The 25530-nt window shown below is 56.6% G+C and overlaps 1 protein-coding gene and 1 long non-coding RNA gene across 12 annotated transcripts; one reads left to right on the top strand and one right to left on the bottom strand.

Moving 5' to 3' along the window:
* The first annotated feature begins 1422 nt into the window (after nt 1-1422).
* Nucleotides 1423-24181, top strand: SLC45A3 (solute carrier family 45 member 3). 11 transcript variants are annotated; one of them, XM_032133021.1, is made up of 8 exons: nt 1423-1513; nt 2034-2134; nt 12737-13042; nt 14255-14379; nt 16370-16766; nt 16976-17797; nt 19252-19517; nt 21030-24181. In XM_032133021.1, exons 5-8 carry the CDS (start codon nt 16619-16621, stop codon nt 21495-21497), a joined length of 1704 nt encoding a protein of 567 aa, XP_031988912.1. In that variant the 5' UTR covers nt 1423-1513; nt 2034-2134; nt 12737-13042; nt 14255-14379; nt 16370-16618; the 3' UTR covers nt 21498-24181. The 11 variants fall into 11 exon arrangements, with proteins under 11 accessions (XP_031988912.1, XP_031988910.1, XP_031988908.1 ...); XM_032133019.1 differs by having other exon boundaries at nt 15085-16766; XM_032133017.1 differs by having other exon boundaries at nt 15009-16766.
* LOC116455323 lies at nt 24073-25456 on the bottom strand. Its single transcript, XR_004244364.1, has 2 exons — nt 25296-25456; nt 24073-24865 (listed from the first exon to the last, which is right to left on the bottom strand). It is a non-coding gene; the product is annotated as an uncharacterized LOC116455323 (long non-coding RNA).
* Nucleotides 25457-25530: the final 74 nt, after the last annotated feature.

Raw genomic sequence — 25530 nt, 5'->3', positions numbered from 1 at the left:
CTGTGCAGGGCGAGTCCTTCCAGCAAACTTTGGGAGGGAACAGCTGTTCGCAGTGAAAATGCCGCTATCCCGCTGACCCAAGCTGAAATGTGATGTGGAAATGGGATTTTTGACCTTGAGAGCTACAAAGTTGCTCAAAGGAGGGACCCTGTGAAGATTAAAAATAACTAATCTTTGCAATGCTTCTGTAGCTGACAGAGCTGCGTGAATTCGCCGCAAAACAAAGGGCCAAAGCTTTAAATAGCACAAAGTAGCACAAGGCTTTTGGTGACTTTTTGAAGTCTTCAGCTGAAGAACTGGCCCGAGCATTCGCAAACATTCATTTAGGAACAGCTGGTGTTCTCAGCTGCATTCTTGTCTCATTTTTCCTCTCCTCTGCTCGTTTTGTTCGCACACACACACAAAAATAAGATACTTGTTGCTGCAGATGTTTAGGGAATGTTCTGTTGGAGGGTTCTCATCTCGAGGGCTGTGGGGATGAATAGGACATTGATTTTTCCTCAATTTAGGGTTCTGTTCAGCCCCTGTTTTTCACGTTGGGTGCTGATACGGTGTCTAGATCTCTCTCTCTATAAATGTATATATTTTGTGTCCCCCCTCGCACGCCACGAGAGATTAAGCACTCATCCACCACGAGTAATGTCCAGGGCCAGGTCACAAACTTCCCATAGCAGGGGCCCTATTTGCATCCAAACCAGACCATTACAGGGAACCACCAGCTCAGAAAACCCAAACAAACCCAGAAACTGCTCGTGCTGCGGGTAATGCTCCGGCGGGAAGGGGGGAAAGAGAAAGGGATGAGAGAAAGGGGGATTTTCCTAAAGAAAGGCCGGGTATTTGGGGTGAATGGTCCTGCAGGACAGACCCGCTGCTGGGGCTGCTGGGGCTGACGGCAGCGGTGGGAGCTCGGCTGCGGGAACGGGGCGGAGGGAAAGGAGCTGCGGGGGTTGAGGATGCGGGGAACGGCGCTGCTCTCTCGGAGGGGACTGCAGGGAACGGGGCTGCGGTGCCGGAGGGGCTTTGGCCTCAGGGATGTGGGGAACGAGGCTGTTGTCCTGGCGGGGCTGAGGGGAGCGGGGATGCGCGGATGGGGCTGTTCTTCCACCGAGAGGGGCTGCGGGGATCGGGAGCGCGGGAACGGGGGCTGTTCTCCCAACGCAGGGTGCGGGAGCGGGGCTGTTGTACCGGAGGGGTTTGGCCTCAGCGATGCGGGGAACGGGCTTGTTCTCCAGCGAGGGCTGCGGGAACGGGGCTGTTGTCCCTGCGGGGCTGCGGGAATGGGATTGTTCTTCCAGGGAAGGCTGCGGGATCGGGGCTGTTCTCCCTGCGGGGGCCGCGGGGATGCTCCGCCGGCGGAACTCGGTGGCCCGCGGGGCGGGGGGGGTGGCCCGGGGCGGCCGGGGGGGCTCGGGGCGCTCCGCCCGCGGCAGCGCATGCTCCCTGCCGGGAGAACCTGCCCTTTTAAACGGCGGCGGAGGCGCGGGCGCCGGGCTGAGCCCCGGCCGCCGCTGAGGTACGGCTGGGCACGGGAATGGGGCTGGGCACGGGAATGGGGCTGGGCACGGGAATGGGCGCGGGGCTGGACCGGGCCGGGGGCGCGGGGGGGATGCGGCTGCCCCGGGATGCCGCTGGTCGTGCCGGGATGCGGCTCCCGCTGCCCCTCCTGGGGAGCTCCCCGGGGGGTTCCGAGGGGGTCGGGGGCTTTGTGGGGTCACACCGCACTTGGACTGGCAGGCGGCACCGAGCGCTGCCCGCCGGGTCCGGCCGGGACGGGGGCGCTGCCCGGAGCGGCAGCAGGAGGAGGAGGAGGAGGAGGAGGAGGAGGAGGAGGAGGAGGAGGAGGAGGAGGAGGAAGCGCTCCGGGTTTGATGCTCCTGCGCTGGAGCTGCTGCGGGAAAACAAAAACCCCTCGCGCGTCGGGAAGCGGAGCAGGAGTGGCCGCAGGTGGGGCTGTGGGAGGGTCTCCTGCCCTGCCCGAGCCCCGGGACAGAGCCGTGTGCCCGGGGTGCTTCCCAAACTTCTCATTCTTGCAGGGACAGCCGCGGTGACCGCGTCGGTTTAAAGATTTCTGAACGGGCAGAGAGGTCGGGAAGCGGGATGGACTCCCAGAAATCCTGAAGACTTGCAGGGACAGGTCAGTGAATCCTTAGAATCCAAGCGAGGCAGCACCTGGCAAAGGGGAGTTTTCATTACGCCTGGTTGTAGGCTCTGCTTGGGTTCGCTGCCTCCCCTCCAGCTCAGGGGGATCCGCTGCCTCAGCAGCGGTCCCTAAATGCCACAATGGGGATAATTCCAGGGGTTCCTGACTTCGGCAGGACTCGAGATTTTGGTGGTAAAATGCTGTAGTAGTTTATGATAAACATAAACTACCAGACTCATTTGTCTTCCCATGGATGACAGCTTCAGGAGGAAGGGAAAAGCACTAAAATAAACGTTCTCATTTTATGCTGGTGATGGCCAGACCGGGCAAGATGCTTGATTTCCATTTTTATGTTTCAAACAAACTAACAAACAAAAAATTGGATGGGATACAGATCAGGAACAGCTTTCCTGCTGCTCACCTGGACCTGTGAGACTCGTGAGCAGCACAGAGACAGTGGCCAGGCTCAAAATCCCATTTTTGCCCTGTCCTGGTTCTCGATGTGGTTCAGGAGAGCAGCCTTTACGTGTGTAACATGAGAATAACTCGGAATTTATAGAAATAGAACCTGAGGAAGAACTTCAAAAGTACCCAAATGACCTGGGCACTGAAGTCATGCAGGCACTCCTGAAAAACGTGTACCAGCCTTGAAAGCTTCTCTATTATTCACCCCACCTGCAATTTTCTTTCTTTCTTTCTTTTTTTTTTTTTTTTCTTCTTTTCAATGTGTGATGCTACCTGGACTTTCTGGCATCATCCAGAGCTCCTTCCCCTTGTGGGGAGTGGCACCGGAGGCAGATTGCCAACCCTGGGATCCCAGGCAGTGCCTAAAACCCTGGATTTTATTACCTCAGAACATCGTGGAAGCCAAGAGCGTTTGGCTTATGGGATTTGGGGGGGGTGGGGGAGGGGGAAATAAAAAGGATTAGAAATTTGATATGGATAACAAGAATCTCCAGAATTAATAGCAAATTAAATCAGAGCTTTACAGGGGATGTAAATCCCTGTATTTCAGGGTATAAACCGGTGTTGGGATTTAGGGAGGAAATTCTCCTTGCTCTGGGGATATTCCCCTCCAGCCCAGAGCTGTGCAGTGACCGCTGTGGGTGCTGTGTCCTCTCAATGAGGTCCCAGCTACAGCACCCGAGCCTCCAGGTGTTCCCCAGCATCGGGAGGCTGCTGGAAGGTTGTGGCCATGCAGAACCAGCACCATGCCGTGAGTGAAGCAGTTTCACAGCTCATCACCCCTGGAGTAAAGCAATTGTAGGTGCCTCAAGGTGCTCCAGACAAACTCCACCAGCGGCATCATTTTGAAGGAGCAAAACCGGTTTTTATCAGCAGATTTTTTGTCCATACCCATGGTGGGAGAGGCTGGAATCACTGGCCTGATCCCCCAGTTAAAAAATACAGCCCTGGGTGCACTTTATCTTCCCCAGAGTCCCTAGGAAATGATGTTTAGCATAAACTCTTGGTAACCTTTTCCCCAAACTGTTTATTTCGCTGGAGCACTCAAGTGGCAGGGCTGGGGAGGGGAGGAGGGGCTTTTGGTTTTTCCTCCCTGAGTTTCATCTCTCTTCTCTTCAGCTGAAGCCTTGGCACGGGGCTCCGGGTGGTGGCTGGGCTCGTGTGGCTGATGGCACTGGGAGTGCAGGCTCTCAGAAATTTAAAAAATCACCTTAGTGCTGTGCTCAGGGTCTCTCTTCCTCCTCTGCTTTACTCCCCTCAGAGTTTTACCCTGCTTTTGTCACAGTGGGGATGGCTGAGCTCTCCAGAGGAGCTCTGAGAGGTGTGAGTGGTGTTTGTGTTTATCCCCAAGGAGTGGCTGCTGTGGGGCTGCTTTAGGTGCTCTTTAATGTGTTGCTGTCTCCTCTTCCCTGCTGGGGCAACATCAAAGCAACGCTTGACCTGCTGGGTGAAAGTTGGGGAGGTTCATGATGGATTCGAGGTGAAAGTTGAGGAGGTCTGTGATGGATTTGAGGTGAAATTTGGGGAGGTTTGTGATGGATTCGAGGCTCTGAGGGAGCCAGGAGGGAAAGCAGCAGAGGGGTGGGAGGTGGTGCTTGGGGTGAGCAGGGAATTGCAGGTGTAAAGCCGTGTTAGGAGCAGGGGGGATGGAGAGGGAGACACAGAAACCCAAAATGGGCTGGATTTCCTCAGTTTGGAAATAATTCCCTCAGGTGATGGTGCCCTGTGGCTCCTGGAGCAGCAGCCAGCCTAGGACAGCTCCTGGTAGCTAAAACTCAGCCCAAACAGCCACCCTGGCACGTCTCATGACCTCTCAGCCATGCTCAGCTCATGATTGAGGCTGAGAGTGGAGCAAGGGAGTCATGAGAAGCTCGTGAGCAGCTGTCAGCTCTTCTCAGTGCTGGTGTCTTGGTTTCTGATTGCTTCATATCAGACATCCAGACTGTCCATGGGAGAACAGGGACCCCCTGGCTCGGCTGGGAAAGGGGTTGGAGACCCTCAGGGAGGAATCCTGCCTTTTAAGGAGCAGGGGCAAGTTTTAAAGCCGTCCCTGCAAGGCAGTCAGGCGTGGATCTGCACAATCTTGCACCCACCATAAAGAAAAGAACAGGAAAACAGTAAACGACAGGATTATTTTAACAGTTCTGTGCCCCAGTGTTCAGTTATCTGAGATTGCTGATGCCGACAGCCCAGCCTGTTCCTCGTGCTGCTGTTGCTCCTCGCTGCTGGAAGGGGCTGGTCCTGTGTCACGGAGCTGCAGAAGTTGCTGATGTGCCCAACCCGCTGAGCTGCCGAGCTGCTTGTTCAGAAAACAAAGCTCAGTGGAACTCTGGGGCCACCATCTCGTTCTTGTTTGTCTGCGTGGTGTTCCTTGGAGGTCCCCCTAATTTGTGCCCTTCCTCCTTGTTTTCATACCCTAAAATGTCGGTTCCTCTCGCCGTTCCCAAATATTTGCTTAACATTTTGCCAGCCTGCAGAAGAGGAGAAACAGACCCCCGTGAATATTGTCTGGCAAAATAAGGGCAGCGATGGAGGAATGTGGTCCCAAAGGCTCCTTTGTCTCGGGGCTGGAGGCGGCTGGAACACACACAGCAAGGAGCAGGTGCCTGATTTGCAGCTCTGAACCGTTTTTCTTCCTCTCCGTGGCTACACATGAGCTAAAAGAAAGTGCTCTTAGCCCACATCCCAAGGACTGGCCCCATCCTTCATCCAGGGAAGCCTGGTGGGTTGTTGATCTGGGGATTTCAGAGCCAGCTCTTGGTGACTTGCAGATGGATTCTCATCATTGCCAGGGCTGGAATGCTCAGGAGGTTTAAGGATGGCCTCTGGCAAAGCAGTGAGGTTTATTTGAAAATAGCAACTTAAAACGATGCTGGGCGCTGGGGTTGGTTTGTGAGGTGTAAAAATTTTTCCCTTCAATCAAGGGAGCTGCTTTTTGAGGGTTTTTTCCACCTTTGTTTTGTTGGGAGCTGAAGTTCTCCGTGGTGGTTTGTCTGCAGGAGCTGGGACTTCAGGAAAAGCAGAAATATAATGAGTGCAGTGACTCAAATCCGTGCGGGTTGTCAGCACTCAGAGGACATGAATGTTCTCGCAGAGCAGGCTGGAGCCAGCTCCAGGAATAACGTGCACAGAGTTGTGGGCAACACCGAAACCCTGCTTTAGATTTATGGCTTGAGACTTTGGGTGAAATGGGGCGTGCGAAAAAAATCCCTGGATCACACTTTCCCTTCCCGAACATTAGGAGTGAATCCTGCTGGGCTCTGACCTGCTGCATGAAGAAGCTGAGGTGAGGATCAGACCTCAGCTCTGATGCTGTTTCGCATCCTAATTGCCTGTTCTTAATTTAGGGTTAATGGGCAGAACTGGCTCTGGGGTGAGGTTTGAAGTGTGACCAAACCCCTCCAGCTTGACTGGACCTTGGGAGTGATTTCCACCCTGATGGTGATTTTGTGCCTTTCCTATCAGCAGTGCTCAGTCTGGGAATGTTGGGCTGGATCTGCCCCTGGAGAAGGATCTGCCACTGCTCCAGGGTGTTTTCCTGTTCGTTCCCCTCTCCCAGGGCTGTGGGGGTCACTTCAGTCAGGAGAGGAGCTACCCAAAGTGATCTTTTGGTCATCTCCAGGCCCTGAGCTGACACTGAGTGTCCTGTCAGTGCTCTCCCTGTGATCCCTGTGCTACCTCGCTCTGGGTTCTGGCATAAATGACCAAATTCTCCCTTCGGAGCTGTGCAGAGAGAATAAAGGATTGTTGTGGTCACGGGGCGAGCGCTTCCTTGGAGGTCTGTGGCGGCTCATAAATCCAGAGAGCTGGAGCACAAAGGGACAAGGAGGTGACAGTGGCAGCGGGCTGTGGTGCCAGGTACTGGCTCGTGGCGTGACAGGGGAGGGCTTTGTGTGGCCGCTGCTGCTGCCGGGCTCCAGAGGTGCGCTCGGGAATGTTGGTGACAAACGATTCCTGTGCGCCAGGGGCGGCGGGAGCAGCTGGAGCGGCGCTGGAACAAAAGGCTGCTGTGCCCCGGCCAAGGCCGACTGAGCAATTAATGGGCCTGGAAGGGCGGCTTTTCATGGGAATTGACTGAAGCCGGGTCTAGGAGAGAGGCTGGGCGCAGTCTGGAGAGGGGTCTGAGCGTGCAAATCAAAAGGAGAGCGCAGGAATTGCACGGGGGGATAACTGGAGGGGAGGAAGGAAGGAAGGACGGACGGACACTTCCCAGCTATTAAATCTTTCTAGCCCATGGATATTGTTTCAGGGGAAATTCCTGCAGCCTCAGAGCCTGAGATCCCTCCATTCAGGCTGGAGAATGTGCTGTTGGGAGCAGTCCTGCGGCAGCCCCGGGGAAGATGATTCAACAGGGCCTCTTTCATCCCTGATTTCTGCGAACAGGCTGCGCTTGTGCTGCCCCCAGATCCATCGCTGCCTGTGGCCCATGCCGCTAGCAGAGGATGAGCCTTTTGGGCACGGCTCCCTCGGGGTGCCAGGCCAGCCAGCGCACGCTGGTGGCACAGCCAGGATGGCCCGGGAGGTGCTGGGCACCAGCCCTTTGCCAGCTCTCACCCGAGGTGCCCTGGCTGTGTGCCCGAGGCAGCCCAGAGCACGCTGCAGGAATATCAGAGGTCTCTCTGCTTCCTTTGTGGCTCTCTGAACTTCACCCCAGCAAATAATGGCAAGGGGGAGCCCGGTGTGGAGAGAAAACCCTGCCCCTGCTTGAGTTCTCGATGCACAAGCTTCCATTCCAGGGTTTTTAGCAGCAAGCACGGAGTAATTCCAGCTCTCACAGCACTTTCCTGCCTGTCCCTTCTGTGCCCTGTGCCACAAAACCCCTGCTCAGAGGGCTCTGCGAAATCCAGGCAGCTTTGAAGTTGAACCCTGTGCCTGATTAGTAAAAAGCTAATAATTTAGGGCTGAAGTTCTTTCCAGGGCTCAAAATAGAAGTGAGGTTCCTGTTTGGGTGGGGAGTGAGGGGGTGGTAAAAATGCCTCACTCCATTCGCCTCCTGGAGAAATGGCAGCTTTGAGCCTTGGTTTTGGTTTTTTTTTGTTTTTTAAAGTGGAAAATGTCCCTTCCAGATATTCCTTGCTGCTCTGCTTTTTGGGTGAATGTTAAATCCCTGCATGTTTGGAGTCTGCACCCCGTTAAACTGATAGTGAGAATGGGGAAAGGAAAAAGGCTTCTTAAGTTCCCCATCAAGACCTTCCAGTGAAACTTATCTGCCTTACAAAACAAAAATCTGATTGCTCCTTATCTTTGCAATTACCGGGCAGAAATAAAATCGTGGAATCTCCTGTTTTCAGACCCAGGCCTCATGGCTGGTCTGCCACGATAAGGAGAAGTCTCCCTGTGCTCCAGCAGTGATCTGAGGGCCCTCATTAACCCCGAGGGGCTGATGTGCTGCAGGCAGGAGGCAGAGCTTGGGCAGCTTTTGCTGCCCCAGGCACGTAAAACTGCTTTTTTTTACAGCTCTGATCTGTGGGTTTTGCCTTAAAACACCCCAGAAAACTCCCATTATTCCCTGCCCACCTCCCCCTGTGGCAGAGGGTGCTGGCCTGGGCTGGTGTGGCAGAAAAGTGCCTTGGGATGTTGGCATAAACCCCCTGCAGGGCCAGAGGGGGACTGGGAGGGCGGAAATGGGTGGGAGGACAACGAGATCTTAGAGCAACCCTCGGTTTAAAATATTTAGAGAGTTTTACTTCATTCCCTCCTTTCTGCACGTTCCCACTGCCCATTCCCGTGCCAGGGACACCAGAGGGGTGTTCTGAGCTCTGGGCACACCCTGGCTGTGCCCTGGCTGTGAGTGATGGGGCTCAGCGCTCCCAGCTGTCCCGGGGCTATTCCTCACCCTGCAAAGGCTCTTTTGTCTCGTTCAAAGCCATGACCTCATTTTACAGACAGAAAACAGAGAGGGAGAAACCCCCCCCAACCTGCCAGGGGAGGTCAGAGGGCTGGCTGAGGGATCTGTTAGCATCCCACTTCTCCGGCAGGGACACAAATAACCGGGATTGCGGAGCAGAAAATTGCCATGAAGGGATGGCCGAAGGACCGTGTGATTACAGAAGGGCCCGCTGGTTCTGTGTTTGTGTCCACGGCTCCCGGTGTCTCCTCTGAGCAACAGCTCGAGGTCACGCTCCCAAAACTTCCAGCCAGAGGGGCTCTGGAAGTTGTGTGCCTGTTGCTCTCCGAGGATGTGTGCAGTTTGGATTGTTCCCTTTTCTCCTGAGGAGCAGGCTCCTGGCAAAACCAGGGATGGTTGGAGTTCAGTGTTGGGTGCTGGTGGCTCCTGCTGGGGTGAAACTTGTCTGACCCCTGTGTGGGCACAGTTTGGGGTCATGGACACCCCTCATCCCTCCTAGAGCTCCACAGTTTGTTCCTGCACTGCTCCAGCTGATCCCAGCCCAGGGCTGGATTTGCAGCCTTGTGTCCAGCCTTGGCCTTTGCTCTGGCCTCTGGTTTTTGCTCGGACACCAGAACTGTCTTACCCACGCCAAAGCCAGTCCCGAGACTCCGCTGGCCCCATGACTGTCACAGCTTTCCAGATAAAGCCAGAAATGATGGGGTAGAAATGCTGGAGCTGCCTGGAAGCCACGGAGGAGCTGGAGCTGACTTGCCGAGGGGTCAGATGTCCCCTCACGCAGCATTTCTGCTCCAGCTGCAAGCAAGAAGCTGCAGTTTCACTTCCCATTTTCCCAGCCCTGTGAGCAGACACAGCAGAGCAGTGAGGGCTTCTGGCTCCCCATCTCCTCCCTGGGACAGATGGGGAAATAATTCTCTTTCACTCAGCACTGGTGGTTGTAACTCAGGCGTTGTGTGTCACTGTGTCCAGTCTGAGCTGGCTGCTGTGGCTGCGGTGGCACAGCCACGTGGGTGCTCTGTGTGCCACCAGCACCGGTTTGCTCTTCTCTTTCCCAGTTCCAGTTTGTTGGGGTAAGCACTTCGTGATCCCTGTTTCACTGAGAGTTTTCTCCAGAAGATTGCAGCAATGCAAACCCAGGAAATCCCATGTGCTTGCTCAGGCAGGGCTGGTGGAGAGGGAGGATTCATCCCTCCAAGCAGGGTGGTGACGAGCAGCACAGAAGTTCCTGTGAAGTTTAGGGAGCTGCAGTGGAAGGAAAAGCAGATTCCAAGTGTTCCCAGGATTTTGGTGAGTGTGGTTTGGCTTTGCTTTGCCTGTGGGGTCACTGGTGGAGATGCCCTGAGCCCTGGACAGTCCTGTTGTTCATGGTGGGGGTTCTGTGAGGGTTTTGAGGGCCTGTCCAGTCCCAGGGCTCTGGGGACAGCGAGGACAGAGGGTGACAGTGCTGGACCCCAGCTGGATTCCCTGCAGGAGCGGTTTGGATGCTCCCCCGTGACTGCAGACCTTTGCAAGCCTCACCTCTGCTGAGGACGCATCCACGGGGCCATCGGGGCACAGCAAACCCATCCCAGAGCCCCGGATTCCCTCTCGGTGGGTAACTGGGATGTCCAGCCGGCCTTACTGGGCTGGATCTGCTGCAGGGTCCCGAGTGTGGGGGGGTCTGAGCCACCTGTTGGCATTGCAGCCGTGGGGAGGCCGCTGCCCTTTTTACGTGTCCGTCTCTTTTTCCTTGCTCCTCACTTCCCGGGATTCCCTTTACAACCAGCCCATTGTGCTGTGGGCTCCAGCAGCTGGGTGGAGTGTTTCAGGCTCAAGTGTAATTTCAGTGCCTTTAAAAGCTTTTGGAGGGCTTTTTATTTTTTTTTTTTCTGGCTTTTTTTTTTCCCCTGAAGAGGACAGCAACGCCAACAAGGGATAATTTGATGGATTACTCTGCGGGGCTGAGGGGCTCTCCTTAATCCCCTTTGTGGGGCTGTTTGAGGAGACGCGGAGCAGAAGCCCCCAGCCCCAGGCAGAGAAAAGGCAGCTCAGCAGGGTGGGTTTTACACTCTGACACATAAATACAGGCCCTGGTCATGTGCTGCCGGATATAATCTGTGCTCGTCCCCACGCCGAGGAGAAGGGGGCACCTGGAGGGGGCTTATTTTTTCCCCCTTTCTAGCTCAATTTACATTTTGATTCTTCTGCTAAAAAAAATAATAAGTGGAGAAGAAAGGCCAGCAGAGAGGTTGATTTGGATCAAGTGCCAGGGGTGATGGGCACAGTCTTTAAACAGCAGAAACGAGTGAAAAGCAGAAGCAGATCATCTCATTTCCCCTCCCGCTCCGGAACGGGGGCTCCTCTCATTAATAAAAGCGAGAGCTTGGGTCGTGCAGCAGCAAAACAAAGCTGTGGCTCTGCCGTGGAGCCAGCCAAGCTTGTCTGGAGGTCTGGGGCTGCCTGCAGCAGACCTGACGCCGGCTCAGGGGAGCGTGACCAGGAGGGCTGAGGCTCTCGGGGCTGAAATGCTGCTGCTCTTGGCTGCGTTGAGGAGTTTGGGAGGATTTGCTTGATGAAGTTTGGTGAGGAGATGCCAGTCCTGAGTGGGTAGAACGCTGCCAGACCCCGCTGTGCACCAGCACCAGTCCCAGTGTGGTTCCTTCAGCCCAGGCTGGAGATCTCTCTGCAGCTGAGCTCAGCTTTGCTGGGGCTTTTCACCCCATCACCACTGACTTGAACTCATCTTTTGGGTGCCCCTGATGAGGTGAGGGTCATCCCACCAGCCCTGGCCCCTGCTGGCTGCAGGACTCAGGGTGCCCAGCTCCAGTGTGTGTGCCCGACTCCTGGCCGTGCTCCCGGCGTGGATGTCCCGGGCATCCCAAGGGCGAAGCCCAGCCAAGAGCTGCTGGCACGTGCTGGCACTGCCGTGGCCCTGGGCTCGTGTCTGTCCCTCAGAGAGCTCCACAAGTGTCAGCGTGGCCTCTGCTGAGTCAGTGACCCCGTTAGTCAGACAGGCGGTTCCTGTTTGGAGCGGGAGGAGGAGGAGGCCTGGCTGGAACTGGCCACTCTTTGCTGCTTTATCTTCTGCTGGGAGAAAGGCTCCTGGCAGGAGCAATTCCTTGGCCAGGGAAGGAGCAGACTGTGGGACAGGAGCCTGGGGTTCTGCTCTGGGTGATGGTCGTGGTGTGGGATGAGGTTAAAGCATCCCTGGAGTTGTTGGCGCAGCTCCTGAGAGGAGCGTGAGGTACCAGGGCGAAGGGCAGGCAGGACAGAGCTGTCTCCACCCTGGCACACATCCTCTCTGGGCTGCCCATTCCCAAATGGAGGTGCCCTCGGCCGTGTGTCTGTGCCAGGGATCCCTCTGTGCCTCAGGAGCCCAAAAAGGCTTGGACAGCTCGGGATTTTAGCCCTGGAAGCAGCAGGATCCTGTTGTGGGTGCTGCAGTGCAGAGGTTCCAGCGAGGCAGGAGGGAACCAGCCCCAGTCCCGACAAATCCAAGGGTCTCCCTGTGTGGAAGTCGGAGTTGTCATGGATTGATCGATCCTGCCTGCTGGACATTGCCCTGTGGGATGAGGGGGGGAATCCCAAATCCCCCGGGGCTCCCGGCTCTTCCTTCTTCTCCCCGGAGGGGATTTCCAGCGGCTGCTGCTCTTTCCTTAAGAATGGAGCCCCGGGGCTCAAAGGAAACGCGGGGTTAATTCCGAGAGCCCAAATCAATCGCCCTTCTCCCCTCCCTCCGTGAGCGCTCCCCTCTGCCCGCGCTGTGAATGGGGTCAAGGAGATTTGGGAGGGGAGGGGGGCCGGGGAGGGGGTCAGGAGAGGTCAGGTGAGTTTCCATTCCATCCCGAGGAGCTGCCAGAGCTATTCTCCATGGTGCGTTTCCCATTCAGCGCCGCTGAATGGACACTGATAGCTGTGAAAGGCGCCGGCGGCTCCCTGAGCTCTTTCCTCCCCTCCCCGTGCTCTCTCCCACCCTTTCTTCCAAAGGGCTTCCAGGGAATTCGTAACGTTCATCAAGAGCCCCTTGGAAGGTTGGAAATGTAACTCTGGGGTTGTGAATGGGAACCCCCTGTCCTCCCCTCTCTCTGGGCATCAAACCTGCCCTGGGGAGGGAGGGGGAGTGAGGGTCTGGATCACCTGGGGACTGCTGGGCTGGAGCGGCCCCACCTGAGCTCAGGGATTTCCTTTCCTAAGGGAATAAGGCAGCCCTGACAGGTCAGAAATAATTAATAATAAAATCATCAGATGGTTTGGGTTGGAAGAGATCTTAAGTCTCATTTTTTTCCACTTCTCTGCTATGGCAGGGATACCTTCCACCACCTCAGGTTGCTCCAGCCTGGCCTTGGATACTTCCAGGGATGGGGCAGCCACAGCTGCTCTGGGAAGCCCATTCCAGTGCCTCAGCATCCTCACCTTGAATCAGATTCTCTGCTGTCTGACCACTGCTGTTTGTTGAGCTGTGGAGGAGGTGCACAACCGCTACAGACCAAAGCCTACAACCACATTTAACATCGTCTCTTGGCCCCTCTGCACCCACGGGAGAGACTGGAAAGATTATGGAGTAGCAGGACATGGATTCTTCCAGGAATAAATGAGTTTTTCTCTGCCAAGTGAGTACCCCTGCATTTTATTTTTAAAATCACCAGCCCTCACTCTTCACTCTGAGCACTGCTGAGATGTGATTTCTTCTAAGATCCTGTGTTGGGAAGGTTTAGGAGATTGGGATGAGGAGAGACTTCTTTCAGTCTTTGTGTGTGTCCATCAGTGCCCTGCACATCATCCACCTTTCCCAGGTGTTCTGGGGTTGTTTTTTCCTAAAACCTTCCCTGGCTTCATCCCCTCCTCTCCTCTCCTTTGTCCAGCAACGCTCTGCTCCTGCCCTGGACCCGCCCTCCTACCTGGCTGCCAGGTGAGGCAGCCTCTGGGAGTTGATCTGCTGTTTCTCTGCAGGGAAAGGGGAGGAAAAGTTGGGTTTGTGAAGCAGAAACCCGTGGGTTTGGAGATGGTTTGGTTTTCCTTAGGGAGGGAGAAGGAAGAGCCGCAGTTGATGTCCCATGGCACGCCAGCCCCGGGAGCAGCTGTGGGAAAGCCCCACATGTGGCTCCCTTCTGCTGCTGCTGAGAGCAAGGAACCTCACAGGGCACAGCCTCGGGTGTCCCTTTCTGTTTCTGACCCTTGTCACCATGCTCCGTGAGGAGGGAAGGACAAATTCTGCCCCTGTTGTGGGAATTTGGGGAAACCGAGGCCAGAGGGTGAGAAGTGCCAGTGTCACCTGGACCGGCCGCCCCCGTGGGGCTGTGAAAGGTCTCCGAAATCCCTCTGGGATGGGCAGGCCGCTGCCAGCTCCCCTGGCTGAGGTGTAACTGCTGCTGTTCCACCAGGATTTCCCAGCTCCGGGATGGATTTTCTTGGCTCCTTCCACGCCAGAGCCAAAGCAGTCCTGCATAGTCCAGAGGATAAATCCCCCTGGGAAAGACTGGATTAGCGGGTTCAGGGAAGGGTGTTTGGTCTTGCTGCTGCTGGGGCTGTTACTCAGGGCCAGCCTGTCACCTGCAAAGCTGCAGGGACACCTTGTTTGCTTTAAAAAGAAAATACCAACCCCACATCCTACATGTGCTGGAGCACCAGCAGATCAGCGAGGGGACGGTGATAACTGTGAATATCAGGGGTGTTTTTGGGCAGAATTCAGGTGCGAGCCCAGAGCTGGGGTTCCCTCAGGGCAGCACTGTGTGAGGGGGTGCCCAGCAGTGTTTGCCCAGCCCTCAGCGAGGGGCCCGGCCACAGGAGTGGTGTGGTGTTAATAACGCCACTGTTATCAGCAGAAAGGGAGGGCCCTGAAACCAAACCTGTGCTCGTTCCACCTCTGCTGCCCTGCAAACACCGGAGCAGCTTTTGCTGAGCGCTGTGTGCCCGGGCTGGGCTGCAGGGAGCACCTGCCAGGGACGAGGTGAGTCCTGGCTCCCTGAGCTTCCCAAATCTCCCTTTCCCACTCCTTTTCCTCCCAGATCAGGGGATTTTCCTACTCAGCACTGGGGTGTCTTTCCCCTGTCTCTATTCTGTGGGAAAGAATAAAGGAGTAATTGATGGGTATTGGGATAAAATTCAGCTCAAACAGGAAATTTCATTATCTGCTGCAACTGTATCCACAGCTTTATGGCTGCTGAGACTTCCCGTCTCTGGCTGTTCATGATTATTTTTTCTGGGTTTATTTTCTCGTTAAAGCCCTCTGAGGGTGTGGAGGGGGCAGAGACAGGTCTGTTCCTACCGGCAGATAAGAAATCCAGCTCTGCCTCCAAACTGGAATGCTCAGGCAGATGGACACATCCCTGCTGCCTCCCCAGCCTCTGCCATAGCAGTAAAAGGGAAGAAAACCATTTTTAATCTTGATGTTTGGAGTTTATTTTGGGATAACTCCCCCTGTCTGAGCTCTCCAGACCCCGGACTGCAGCAGCCAGTGGACATTCCGCCTCCCTCTGAGGTCTCACTCAGAGCACTGGTGGCTCGGTTAATTTCGCCTCATGTCTCTGGGAACGGCACCCGAGTTCGTGCTGCTGGAGCTGAAATTCCTTATCCCAGGGCTGGGATCCAGCTGGGCACCCCTCCTAACCGAGCCAGGCTGACACATCCTGTGGCTAACCCACATCTGAGCAAGGTGGGCGCTGCCCCCGGCGCTTCCCTGCAGATCCAGGCACTGAAGGGATGCTCAGCCCGGCTGGGGCCGCCGAGGGCTCCTTTGAAGCCGGCTCTGGTGATTAAAGCCAACCCGCTGCCGTTCCCTCTCTGTTTGCTGTTTGACCTTGGGCGAGGCGTTTAAACGTTCGTGTCGTTGAAAGGAAGATCTACTGTGACAGCTGAGGTCTGGGTGAGTGCGGAGGGGGAAGGTGAAGGGTCCCAGAAGGGGAATAATCGGTGTTTATTGAGTGTCGCTGGCAGCCTGGCAGCTCAGGAGTGGCTTCTCCGCTGCAACAAGAGGCAGGGAGTGATGCCTGAGCCTCATCCCCACCCTGCCGGCTTCCTCCAGCCACCCTCTGGTGGGTTATCAGCTGATGGCGAGACGGGGCGAGAGAGAGAAGTGACAGAAGCTGTCCCGTCTGTAGCTGCCTGCAAGCACCTGGGCAGTGGTGGAGGCCAGGCAGGGCTCTGTGAAGTCCGGGAGCACTCGTGTCACCAGGCCACCTCCCCGAGGTGTTCTCAGCAAAGTCTGCTGGGCTGGGTTCTGGGGACCTGGGAGGGTTTCTGTCGTTTGGGACTGAGAGGCCTCTGCTCCGTCCTGCCCTGGCTGCTCAGCCCCTGTGCTGAGCCGGTGGCCTCTCCCCTCCGGAGAAGCCGGAGAGAAGGGAGCAGTTACAGGGCAAATAAATGACTCAGTCTAATGAGTAAGGTAATTACCAGTCGCTGTTAGATGAGGCTAAAGTGGGTCAGGTTTGTTTGTGAAACTCCACGGAGGCACCATCTGTTCTCCCTGCCCCATCCGGGGGGCTGGAGATGGGATTTGGGTGAAATTGCCTCCCCGGGAACCTGTGGGACACCAGGGGGGATGTCCTGGGCATCAGGCAGGGGCGTGGTGGGCTCTGGAGATGACCCCGTGTGGCTGCAGGCGCTCCCCTGATCCTTGGAGGGGGCTCTTCATTGATCTCCGTGGGAGAGGAGACCCCAAATCCTTTGTGTCTCTGCCATCTGTAAGAGGTGGCTGGACAGGACAGAGAGGTCATCAATCCTCGAGGGCAGGATTGGGTTTTGCAAACCCACTCTCACCTGTCACAAACCCTTGGGGACAAACCTGGCACTGATGCAGTTTTTATCCTTCAACCTGCCCCTCTCCCAGACCCTCCCCGGCCTGTTGGGATGGGGACTGTCCCTTTCAAGCAGCGACACATCCATGTGGTCCCTGGCTTCACCCCTGGCCCCGCTGTGTTTAACGCTCTCTCTGCCCACAGACCACAGCCGCTGAGCAGGAGGAGAAGCCTGGAGTGGGATCCCTGCCTGGACTCTCCCCATCTTGCAGTAAGAGGAAAAGACAGTTCCTTCACCGTTGATAAAATGGGAAGCAGCATCTCCTCACCAGCCCGGGAAGGGAAGCTCCACTCCTTGCCTGGGGAGCATCCCTGGGAGCTCTGCAGCTGGCAGGACACAGCCCTGTGCCACTGAGGGGTCGGGGCAGTGTGGCTCGGGGGGCTGGGGACAGCATGTCCTTCCAGAGCCGCCAGACCCAGCTGCTGCTGGTCAACTCGCTGACCTTCGGGCTGGAGGTGTGCCTGGCCGCCGGCATCACCTACGTGCCACCGCTGCTGCTGGAAGTGGGCGTGGAGGAGAAGTTCATGACCATGGTTTTGGGTAGGTAGCTTTTGTCACCTCTTTTGAGGTGGTTTTTTTTTAACCTTTTGAGTCCGGCGGGTGGGGGAGAGTTGTCCCTGCAGGGCTGTGTGGAGGAAGGGGCTGTGACCCACTGAAACCTCCCAAATTCACAAAACATCCCTTTTTAGTGTGCACACGGACCAGCTCTGTCCCTGTAACACCCCCCCTGCCTTCCGTCTCTTTCCCAGGGATAGGCCCCGTCCTTGGGCTGGTTTTTGTGCCGCTGATCGGCTCGGCCAGCGACCACTGGCACAGCAGCTACGGCCGGAGGAGACCGTTCATCTGGGTGCTGTGCCTGGGGGTGCTGCTGAGCCTCTTCGTCATCCCCCACGCCAGCAGCCTGGCCAGCCTGTGTGCCCTCAACCCCCGGCCTCTGGAGATCGCCTTCCTCATCCTGGGCATCGGCCTGCTGGATTTCTGCGGCCAGGTGTGCTTCACGCCGCTGGAGGCCCTGCTCTCCGACCTCTTCCAGGAGCCGGACAACTGCCGCCAGGCCTTCTCCATGTACGCCTTCATGATCAGCCTGGGGGGCTGCATCGGCTACCTGCTGCCAGCCATCGACTGGGCCTTCCTAGCCCCCTACCTGGGCGGGCAGGAGAGCTGCCTCTTCAGCCTGCTGGCCGTCATCTTCCTCGGCTGTGTGCTGGCCACGCTCTTCGTCACAGAGGAGGCCTCCCAGGGGGATATCCTGGATGGGCCAGCGCTCAAGGACACGTCCCCAAAGCCGTCCCTGTCGTGCTGCTGCTGCCAGCTGGCCCGGGGCTCCTGCCTGCTGCAGGCCAGGCACGTGCTGCAGGCTCTGAGGAACCTGTGCGCGCTGCTGCCGCGGCTGCACGGCCTCTACTGCCGCATCCCCAGGGTCATCCGGCGCCTGTTCGTGGCCGAGCTCTGCAGCTGGATGGCTCTCATGACTTTCATGCTGTTCTACACGGACTTTGTTGGGGAAGGGCTGTACCACGGCGTGCCCAGGGCCAAGCCGGGCACGGAGGCCAGGCGCCACTACGATGAAGGTGAGAAGCGAGGCGGGTGTTCCTTCGGACAGGAGGGTTTAGTGCGAGCTCAGCTCTGCTGGTAATGCAAGAAAAAAAGCTACAGCAAACTTGGCTTTCTGCAGATGGGTCAGGAAAGAACATTTTCCCATGGCTCCCAGAGCGTGGCACGGGGGACCAGGTTGGGAAACACCCCCTGGTTCTTCCCTGCGCTGATCTGGCAAGGCAGCCCTGGCCCAGGGCTGGGTGGTTGAGTGGCAGAAGGGTCTGGCAGGGTGCACACGGAGCGGGATGGGGCTGGCTCTGTCTGCAGGCTCTGCTGGCTGCTGCCAGCTCCTTGCACTGCTCTCCCCCCCTTTTTGAACAAGGGGTGAGGGTGCTCCCCATGTCTTGGAGAGCAAGGATTGGGAAGGCAGGCCATGTTCTGTAGCAGTGAGATGGGATTTGCTGCTTCTTCCCTGCGTGCTGCTGGGAGATTCCCACCTCCCAGATGTTTCTGGGAGCCCTCCAGCAGCTTTCCCAGGTCTCAGCCCCCTCTCCAGTGCTTCAGTGCTGATCACAAGCCTGTAGATGCCACATCCCCACCCCAGGACACTGCTCCAGCAGCACTTCACCTCCTCACGGGTGTTACCTGCTGTCCCATTTTGGCTGTTGCGTTGGTTCCCTGCCCAACCGCTCTTTTCCTCTCCCTAATCCAAATCTTTTATTCTGGAGGCACCTTCCTGGCCCTCCTCCTGCAGTTTTCCACTCGGAGGGCCCTGCAGCACACTGCCCCTTTGTGCTGGGTGTCTGTTTAACTTAGAGGCAGCTTAATTATTGTTTAACACTTGCACTGTTTAGCTGCCAGCAGGTCAGTGCTGCATTGTGCTGGCTGTCATAGAAACGTGTGTTGAGTAATGATCCCCGCTCCAAAGAGTTAATGGTTTTAATTCCCTGAAATCAGAGAGATCTTTGCAAAAGGGTAAGGTCCGGATTGCTACCGGATACTGCAGTTCAGAGCATGTTCTGTACTTTACCTTGGCTTAAGCACAATTCCTGCTTCCCTTTGTTCTGCTGCTGGCTTTGGCATCAGATAACAGCCGATCCTGCTTCAGCAGCAGGTGATGCGTCCTGGGGCAAGAGCAGGAGGAAGGGGCAGACAATGATTTCCAAAGACAAGGATGGCATTTGGGTTCCCATCTCCAGCTGGACTGGGGTGCCCACGGTGGAGGGAGGGGGCTGGAGGGTGGCTGGTGCAGTCCTGGGATTTGTTGGGTGATGCTACTCTGCTCCCTGAGCCAGCCCAGGCTGGCAGGGTTTGTGCCTCACTGTCTTTTTTGAAGTTTGGGACTGACAGAGAGGGAAAGATGTTTCAGGGTTTGGGAGTGAAGGAGAGGGAAGGACATTTTTGGGGTCTGGGACTGAGGGAAGGATTTTTGGCTGTGTGAATCCCGGGGGCAGCCAGGGCAGTGCCCATCACCCCTCTCCACCCGCAGGTGTCCGGATGGGCAGCTTGGGCCTCTTCCTGCAGTGCATCACCTCCATCTTCTTCTCGACAATCATGGACCGGCTGGTGAAGCACTTTGGGACGCGGGCAGTGTACCTGGCCAGCGTGGTGTTCTTCCCCGGGGCCGCCTTTGTCATGTGCCTGTCCCACAGCGTCACCGTGGTCACCATCTCCGCTGCCCTGACGGGATTCACCTTCTCTGCCCTCCAGATCCTGCCCTACACGCTGGCATCCCTCTACCACCACGACAAGCAGGTAGGGATCTGCTGCAGGGAGCTGAGGGCAGCCTGGCCTTGCATATTTTTAGGTTTTTCCCATATTTTAGGGAAACTGGTCTGGTTTAGTTATCCCTGTGTGAATTCTGCAAGTCTGCCAGCCTGAGGGGGTCCAAAACTCAAGGATTTTCAGTCCTCACAGGTCCTGCTTTCCAGTTCTCGTCCTCAGCGCCAAGATCAGTAAAATGCAAACTGAAGCTCTTCCTATTCCCTCAGCTCCAAGGAAAATAAACCTTGTGAAACTTGTGACACCAGCACAAAAGCTCGTAACCCTGTCCCACAGATGTTATCCTTGTGGAGAAGTCCTAGGAGGTTCCTGAGCTGCACACTGGATCAATGGGAGTTTCTCTTGTGCTGCAAATGCAGAATTAATTTGTGGTTTGAGAGCAGCTCTTTCATCCCAAGGGCAGTGGTTGGCTGTGCCATGGAGTAAGTAGGAGTTGTTACCACAGGCATCCAGATGTTCCCATTGAACAAATCCTTCGGAACAACCCATCCCAAATGGCACCAGGAATCCTGTCAGAGTAGGGGGGTGAGGGAATGTTCAGCTTGGCAAAGGCTCCAGCCTGGCTGGGATCTCCCGTGGATGTTTCATCAATGGAATGAAACCCAAACTCCACAGGCTGGGGATGGGAAGGCCACATTCCCAACGCTGTGCCGGAGGCTCGACAGGGAAAGGCTGGGAGTGCAATCAGGGAGGGCACAGCTGGCTTTGGTCTCTCGTGCCCATGGCCTGTTGGTGTGAACAAATGCTCTGTGGGAATGCTCCAGAGACCTCACAGCTTGAGCAGAGTGAGGCAAAAAAGGGTGAGAAGGAAAAGATTTTGGTCGCTCCTGCCCCCTTTTCCTGGCTGGAGCAAGACTTTGGGCAAGCAGATGAAGCAACTCAGTTGAGGTTTGTTGCAGAGCTGAGAAAAGAGCCCTTCCCTGAGTTCCCAGGGCTGTTGTGTCCCAGCTGGTGTCGCTTTGAAGCATCCCAGATGAGAAGTGGCCGTTTGTCCCGGGCTCTGGGCTGATCCTTTGTGCAGGCAGGGTTGGGATTCCCAGTCACCCACCCCACAAACACCAAACGCTGCTGTTCGCACTGCCCTGGCTGCCTGACACCCCACAGGGGACTCTGGCCCTTCACTCCTGCCCTGCCTCGGCTGATGCCAGCATGGGCTGAGCCCAGGTTCCTCTGGCACCCACTGAGGAGGTGACAGCCCAGGGCTCAGCACGAAATGTCCCCAGGTTGGCTTCGGGCTGCTGAGCCCCAGAGCCTGAGCACAGCCAAGGCCCCGCTTGGCCGGGTTCCCCCGGTGAGTCAGGGCTGCTTTGGATCCTGTGCCAGTGTGGAAGAGCCAGCCTGGCTCCCAGAGCCCATCTCACGTGGGCCAGGCTCAGGCTTGGCACTCCCCTGAACACACACAAAGCTCATTTTGCTCTCCTGCACAAAAACAAGGCCCCCTCAGAGTCCCAGCTCCTTCCTCACACACCTCCCTCCTTCCCACAGGTATTTCTGCATAAATACAAGAGGAAAGAGGAGGAAGACGCCGCTCTCCTGGACAAGAAATCGGCCTTCACCAAAGGGCTGCTCTCCAGCCAGAAGCTGCCTTACCAGAATGGCCACGCTGGGAGCCTCTTCTCCTCCTCCTCCTCCTCCTCCTCCCCGTCCTCCCCTCCAGCCGTGTCCAGCTCCGCTCTGTGCGTCAGCTCCTCCTGCGACGTCTCCCTCCGGATCATGGTGGGAGAGCCAGAGCCGGGGGCTCCTGGCCGAGGGATCTGCCTGGACCTGGCCATCCTGGACAGCGCTTTCCTCCTCTCTCAGGTCGTGCCCTCTCTCTTCATGGGCTCCATCGTCCAGTTCACCCAGTCGGTCACTGCCTACATGGTGTCAGCTGCTGGATTCGGACTGGTCGCCATCTACTTCGCAACCAAAGTTGTCTTTGACAAGGGTGACATGGCCAAGTACTCTGTGTGACAGCAGGGCAGCCACGTGGGTGGCAGCACGTGGCAGAACCAGCTGTGTGTGTGCCCACGGGGCCACTTGTGGGGCACCTCGTGTGGCACCGGCTGTCCCCGAGCGGCTGCTGTCGCCCTGGGGGTGGCTCTGGGGCTGGGGGCAGCACGGAGTTAATCTCAGGTGTAAATAAGAGGCTTTGGGGCGTTGTCCTGCGGGCCTGAAGTGCTTTCCAAAGGTGCCTTTAGCAGAGGGAAGCACGGCACAGCAGCACCAAAGGGGTTGCACGGGGAGGGGAAAAGGGAATCGGAATTTCCCTCTGATAACGGGTTCGTGTTCCTGAGCAGGAGCAGCACAGGAGGGGATAAATCACTGGCTCTCCTCCATCTCCAGCTGTGCCCTCTCCCCCTGCTTGTTGTAGTTTTACCCAACTTCTTGAGCAATACTTCAGCAAATGAGATGCTGGGAGGAGATTTCCTGGGGAAAAAAAGCATTGGGGTGGCGAAGGTTTGGCTGTGGGGCCGAGGGGGTGCCCGGGTGTGCACCCACATTTCTGCCCTTCTGTCCTTCCCCACCTTGATCCAAAACCATCCGGGAGAAAAGTCACTGTGCCTTGTTTTGGAAAAACAAGGAACATCCCATTAGGACCAGTTCCAGAGGGTGACTTCACCTTTACCTGTGTACCAGGTTGCATCAGATAGAGAGAGGACTTCTGAGCTTTTATTTTTCCTTTTAATGATTGTTTTTAGCTCTCTTCACACAGTTCCCAGTAACTCTGACCTCTCGCTCCTCACCTCAGTGCCTCGGCCTGCGTTTGCTCTCTCCCCTCATGGATCCTGTTGTGCCTCTCCCGCACATGGCCCCTAAAAGATGCTGCCACACACCAGGGAAATCTGTTCCCAGAGGGGTTTTCAGTCCTGTGGCAGTGAAGTAGAGCAGGAAGAGCTCTCCTGGAAGGCCCGGGGGAGCTGCTGATGAGTTAAACTCAGACCTGGAGCTGGTCACTGCCTGTGGCTGTTTGGGCTGCCTTAAAATGCTTTTTTTTTTCCAGTCAGGAGTCCAGATTCTCACTGAGGCAGAGCAAACCCCTGTTAGAGTGAGGCAAAGCACCTCTTGCTGCCCTAACCCAGGGCCCAAACCCTCCTGGGATGTCCAGGTTGTTTTGGCTCCCGGCTCTGAGTCACTTCCCGCTGGCAGCAGAGCACGAGTCCCCCTGGCCAGTCCCACTCCCTGTCTGCAGTGGCCCAGCTGGGACAAATCTGCTGCTGGCAGATTCCAACCACTCCAAGAACTCCCCACGCACCAGGGAGGAGCTGAGGTGCTGGCCCCCAGTCAGGAGTGATCCAAAGTGCGTGGAGGAGAGGCTGGATGGGTGCTGCGAGCACACACAGAACCCCAGCAGCCCTCGACTCTGCCTGCGCTAAACGAGCTGTTTGTCACTAATTTTTTTGTGGAGGTGTGTGGGCAGCCAGATGCACATGTGAGGTTGGGCTGAAGGGTGAAACGTTGCTATTTTGGCAGAGTTTTGTCAGCCCGTTCCTTGGCAGGGAGGCCGGGTGACTCCCCTGCTGTCTGAGCCGGGCCCTCAAAGGGCTGCTCAGCGCTCGAATCGTCCCTTTCCCGTCAGGGGTCACTGTTTTTGTTTTAGTTCTTCTCAAATTATAGGCCTGCCAGCCTCCCTTTCCCACAGAAGGGTCAGCGTGCTGACATGCAGCTGTTTTGGGGACAGATTTGGCAGTGGCTTAACCACTTCCAGAAACGTTTTTGGGCTCTGGACTTCCTACCCCGGGCTCTGTCCACTGCTGGCTGCAGCAGGAAGGATTTGAGACAAAATCTTATTGCCAGAGGTTGGGTGTCTGTGAAGAAATGCTCCCCTGACCCAAGGCTGAAAACCCCTTTATTTTTAATATTTCTTACGTAAATGTGGGGAACTTTCCCTGCACAGAGGCTGCTCTGATGCTGCAGTGCTTTTGATAATTTAAGTGCCTAAAGTGCTTCCACACTGAGCTCCAGGTGGAGGGATTTGGTGGGAAAGGCCTTAAATTTGTCACTGCAAACCCCGAGGTGATAAAGCAGAGGGGCAGAGGGGTGCGAGCTGGGGTTTATAACAGGAGATCAGGGCAAGGGAGCAGGAGAAGAGGAAATCCTTACAAAATTGGCTTTTTTGGCTTCTTCTAAGAACAGTTGCTGTGTCAGGATCACATGTAAGACCAGCAAGGGATGTTCTAGTCTGGGTGAGAGCATCCCTCACCTGCTGTTAGTGATACTCCCTGTGTGACCACAGATTTTTCTCTAGGATTTGGTTCTGTCTGAGCACAGGTTTGGGTACGAGCTCCTCAGGTTTGGGTACGAGCTCCTCAGAGCTGGTGAGCAGGAGCTTTTCCCTTCCCGGTATGAGGTGTTCTCCTGACAGATGACTCCTGCCTCACCTTTCTTTTGGCGAGCTGGGAGTTTGGAGTGTGGAGGAGTGGGAGCGTAACTGAGGCTGTTGTGAATCCCTCGGACAGGGAAGGATCGGGGGGTGGATGGATGGATGGATGGATGGATGCTGGTTTTCCTTTTGAGGTCACATCCTGCCCGCGAGACGTTCGTGTTCTATTTATTCGGTAGAGTGAATATTTTGTATACGACGCGAGAGGAAGGCTTTTATTACAAATTTTTATGGAAAAAAGCGGGGGGGAATAAAAGGTGTGGAAACGGGAAAAGCGCCGCGTGTGCGCCGGGCCGGCCGCGGGGGGGCGCCACCACCGCGCGGGGAGGGGCGGGGCCAACGAGGGAGGGGCGTGGCCAAAGGATGACGAACACGGGGGCGTGGCCAGTGAATGAGGGGTGGGCGTGGGGGCGTGGTTAGGGCAGGGGGCGTGGCCTGGGATCGCTTTGGGGCGGGGCCAGTTACTGGGTGGGGCACGGGTGGGGTCGGAGGGCGGAGCTTAAAATGGGGCGGAGTCATTGGGCGTGGCCAGGGACAAAGGGGAGGGACGGCAGAGAGGTCAGTGACAGGCGGGTGTGGCCACGGGGCGGGGTTAAGGTTTTATGGGTGGGGACATGGGCGGGGAAATCGGCGTGCTGGGCGAGGTCTGGGTGTGGCAATGAGCGTGGCCAGGAGGGCTCCGCGTCGCGGTGTCCCGGCTCCGAGCGCCACCGGTGTCCCCGGGACAAGGGACGGGCTCTTCCCCGCGGCCGTGGAGCCGCACAGCCGCTCCTTTTTCCCCCAAAAAAAGCTCCGATCCTCTCGCTCCACCGGGCGCGGTGCAAACTCCGAGCAGGAGCCGCTCCCGGCTGCTGTCCCCGGGAATTCTGCGACACGCTGTAAATCAAAGCCCTCCGTGACTGAACCATCGGAGCCGGGAGCACCTGAGGATTCTGAGGAGCTGAAACCTTCCCAATCTCTGCAAGGCCATCAATAAATATTATCAGTTATTATCGATACCTACCTGATGCGTGTTATCAGCAGTGATGTTAAGGACTGCGAGGCTGTGACACGGGGTCGGTGACACACAGGGACACAGCAGCGCTCAGGGAACAGCCACGGGCCTCCCTTTCTGTGCACCTCCGCTGGTGGAGGTTTTTTTTGAGGCTTTTCTTTCATTTTGTTTTGGATTTTATAAATGTGAAGCCTTCCCCTGGCCCAGGTCTTTTGTTCAGGCCCAAAATCTCACGCTTCTCCCCAAGCAGAGGAACTCGGTGTGGTTTGGTGGCCCAAAGCCACCCTCAGGGACCCCCTTAGGGACCCCCAAAGCCACGACAAGGACAGACCTCACTCCTTGTCCCAGCAGCAGCATCCGAGCGCTACGGCCCTGCCCAAAACCTCCCGCACACCTGGATCCACCTGGATCCACCTGGATTCCAGCGGCACCCGCTGCTGCCGCGACGTGCCGGGACTCGCCTCCTTTTCCTGGAACGCTGCAGCGACCTGGACCGCTTCCAGTGTAAACGAGCAGCGAGAGGAAACAGCGGCGGGGTCGCGGGATCTCCTCCGGGAGCTGCTCCAGCAGCCGCGCACGGACCGAGCCGGGGCATCCCGGTGCCCCTCCCGGCGCGGGTGCTCCCGTGC

This window comes from Corvus moneduloides, chromosome 24 (assembly GCF_009650955.1).
Source record: "Corvus moneduloides isolate bCorMon1 chromosome 24, bCorMon1.pri, whole genome shotgun sequence".
In the NCBI taxonomy this organism is placed as follows: domain Eukaryota; kingdom Metazoa; phylum Chordata; class Aves; order Passeriformes; family Corvidae; genus Corvus; species Corvus moneduloides.
Note: the sequence above shows the minus strand (reverse complement) of the source record. Positions and strands in the feature narration are given on the sequence as shown.

What these genes read in the sequence shown, in the direction of transcription:
- SLC45A3 (XM_032133022.1), top strand. Translation starts at nt 16,619, where the DNA reads ATGTCCTTCCAGAGCCGCCAGACCCAGCTGCTGCTGGTCAACTCGCTG. An exon ending in GTTCATGACCATGGTTTTGG is followed by an intron (nt 16,767 to 16,975) that starts GTAGGTAGCTTT and finishes TCTCTTTCCCAG; the next exon opens with GGATAGGCCCCGTCCTTGGG. An exon ending in TCTACCACCACGACAAGCAG is followed by an intron (nt 19,518 to 21,029) that starts GTAGGGATCTGC and finishes TCCTTCCCACAG; the next exon opens with GTATTTCTGCATAAATACAA.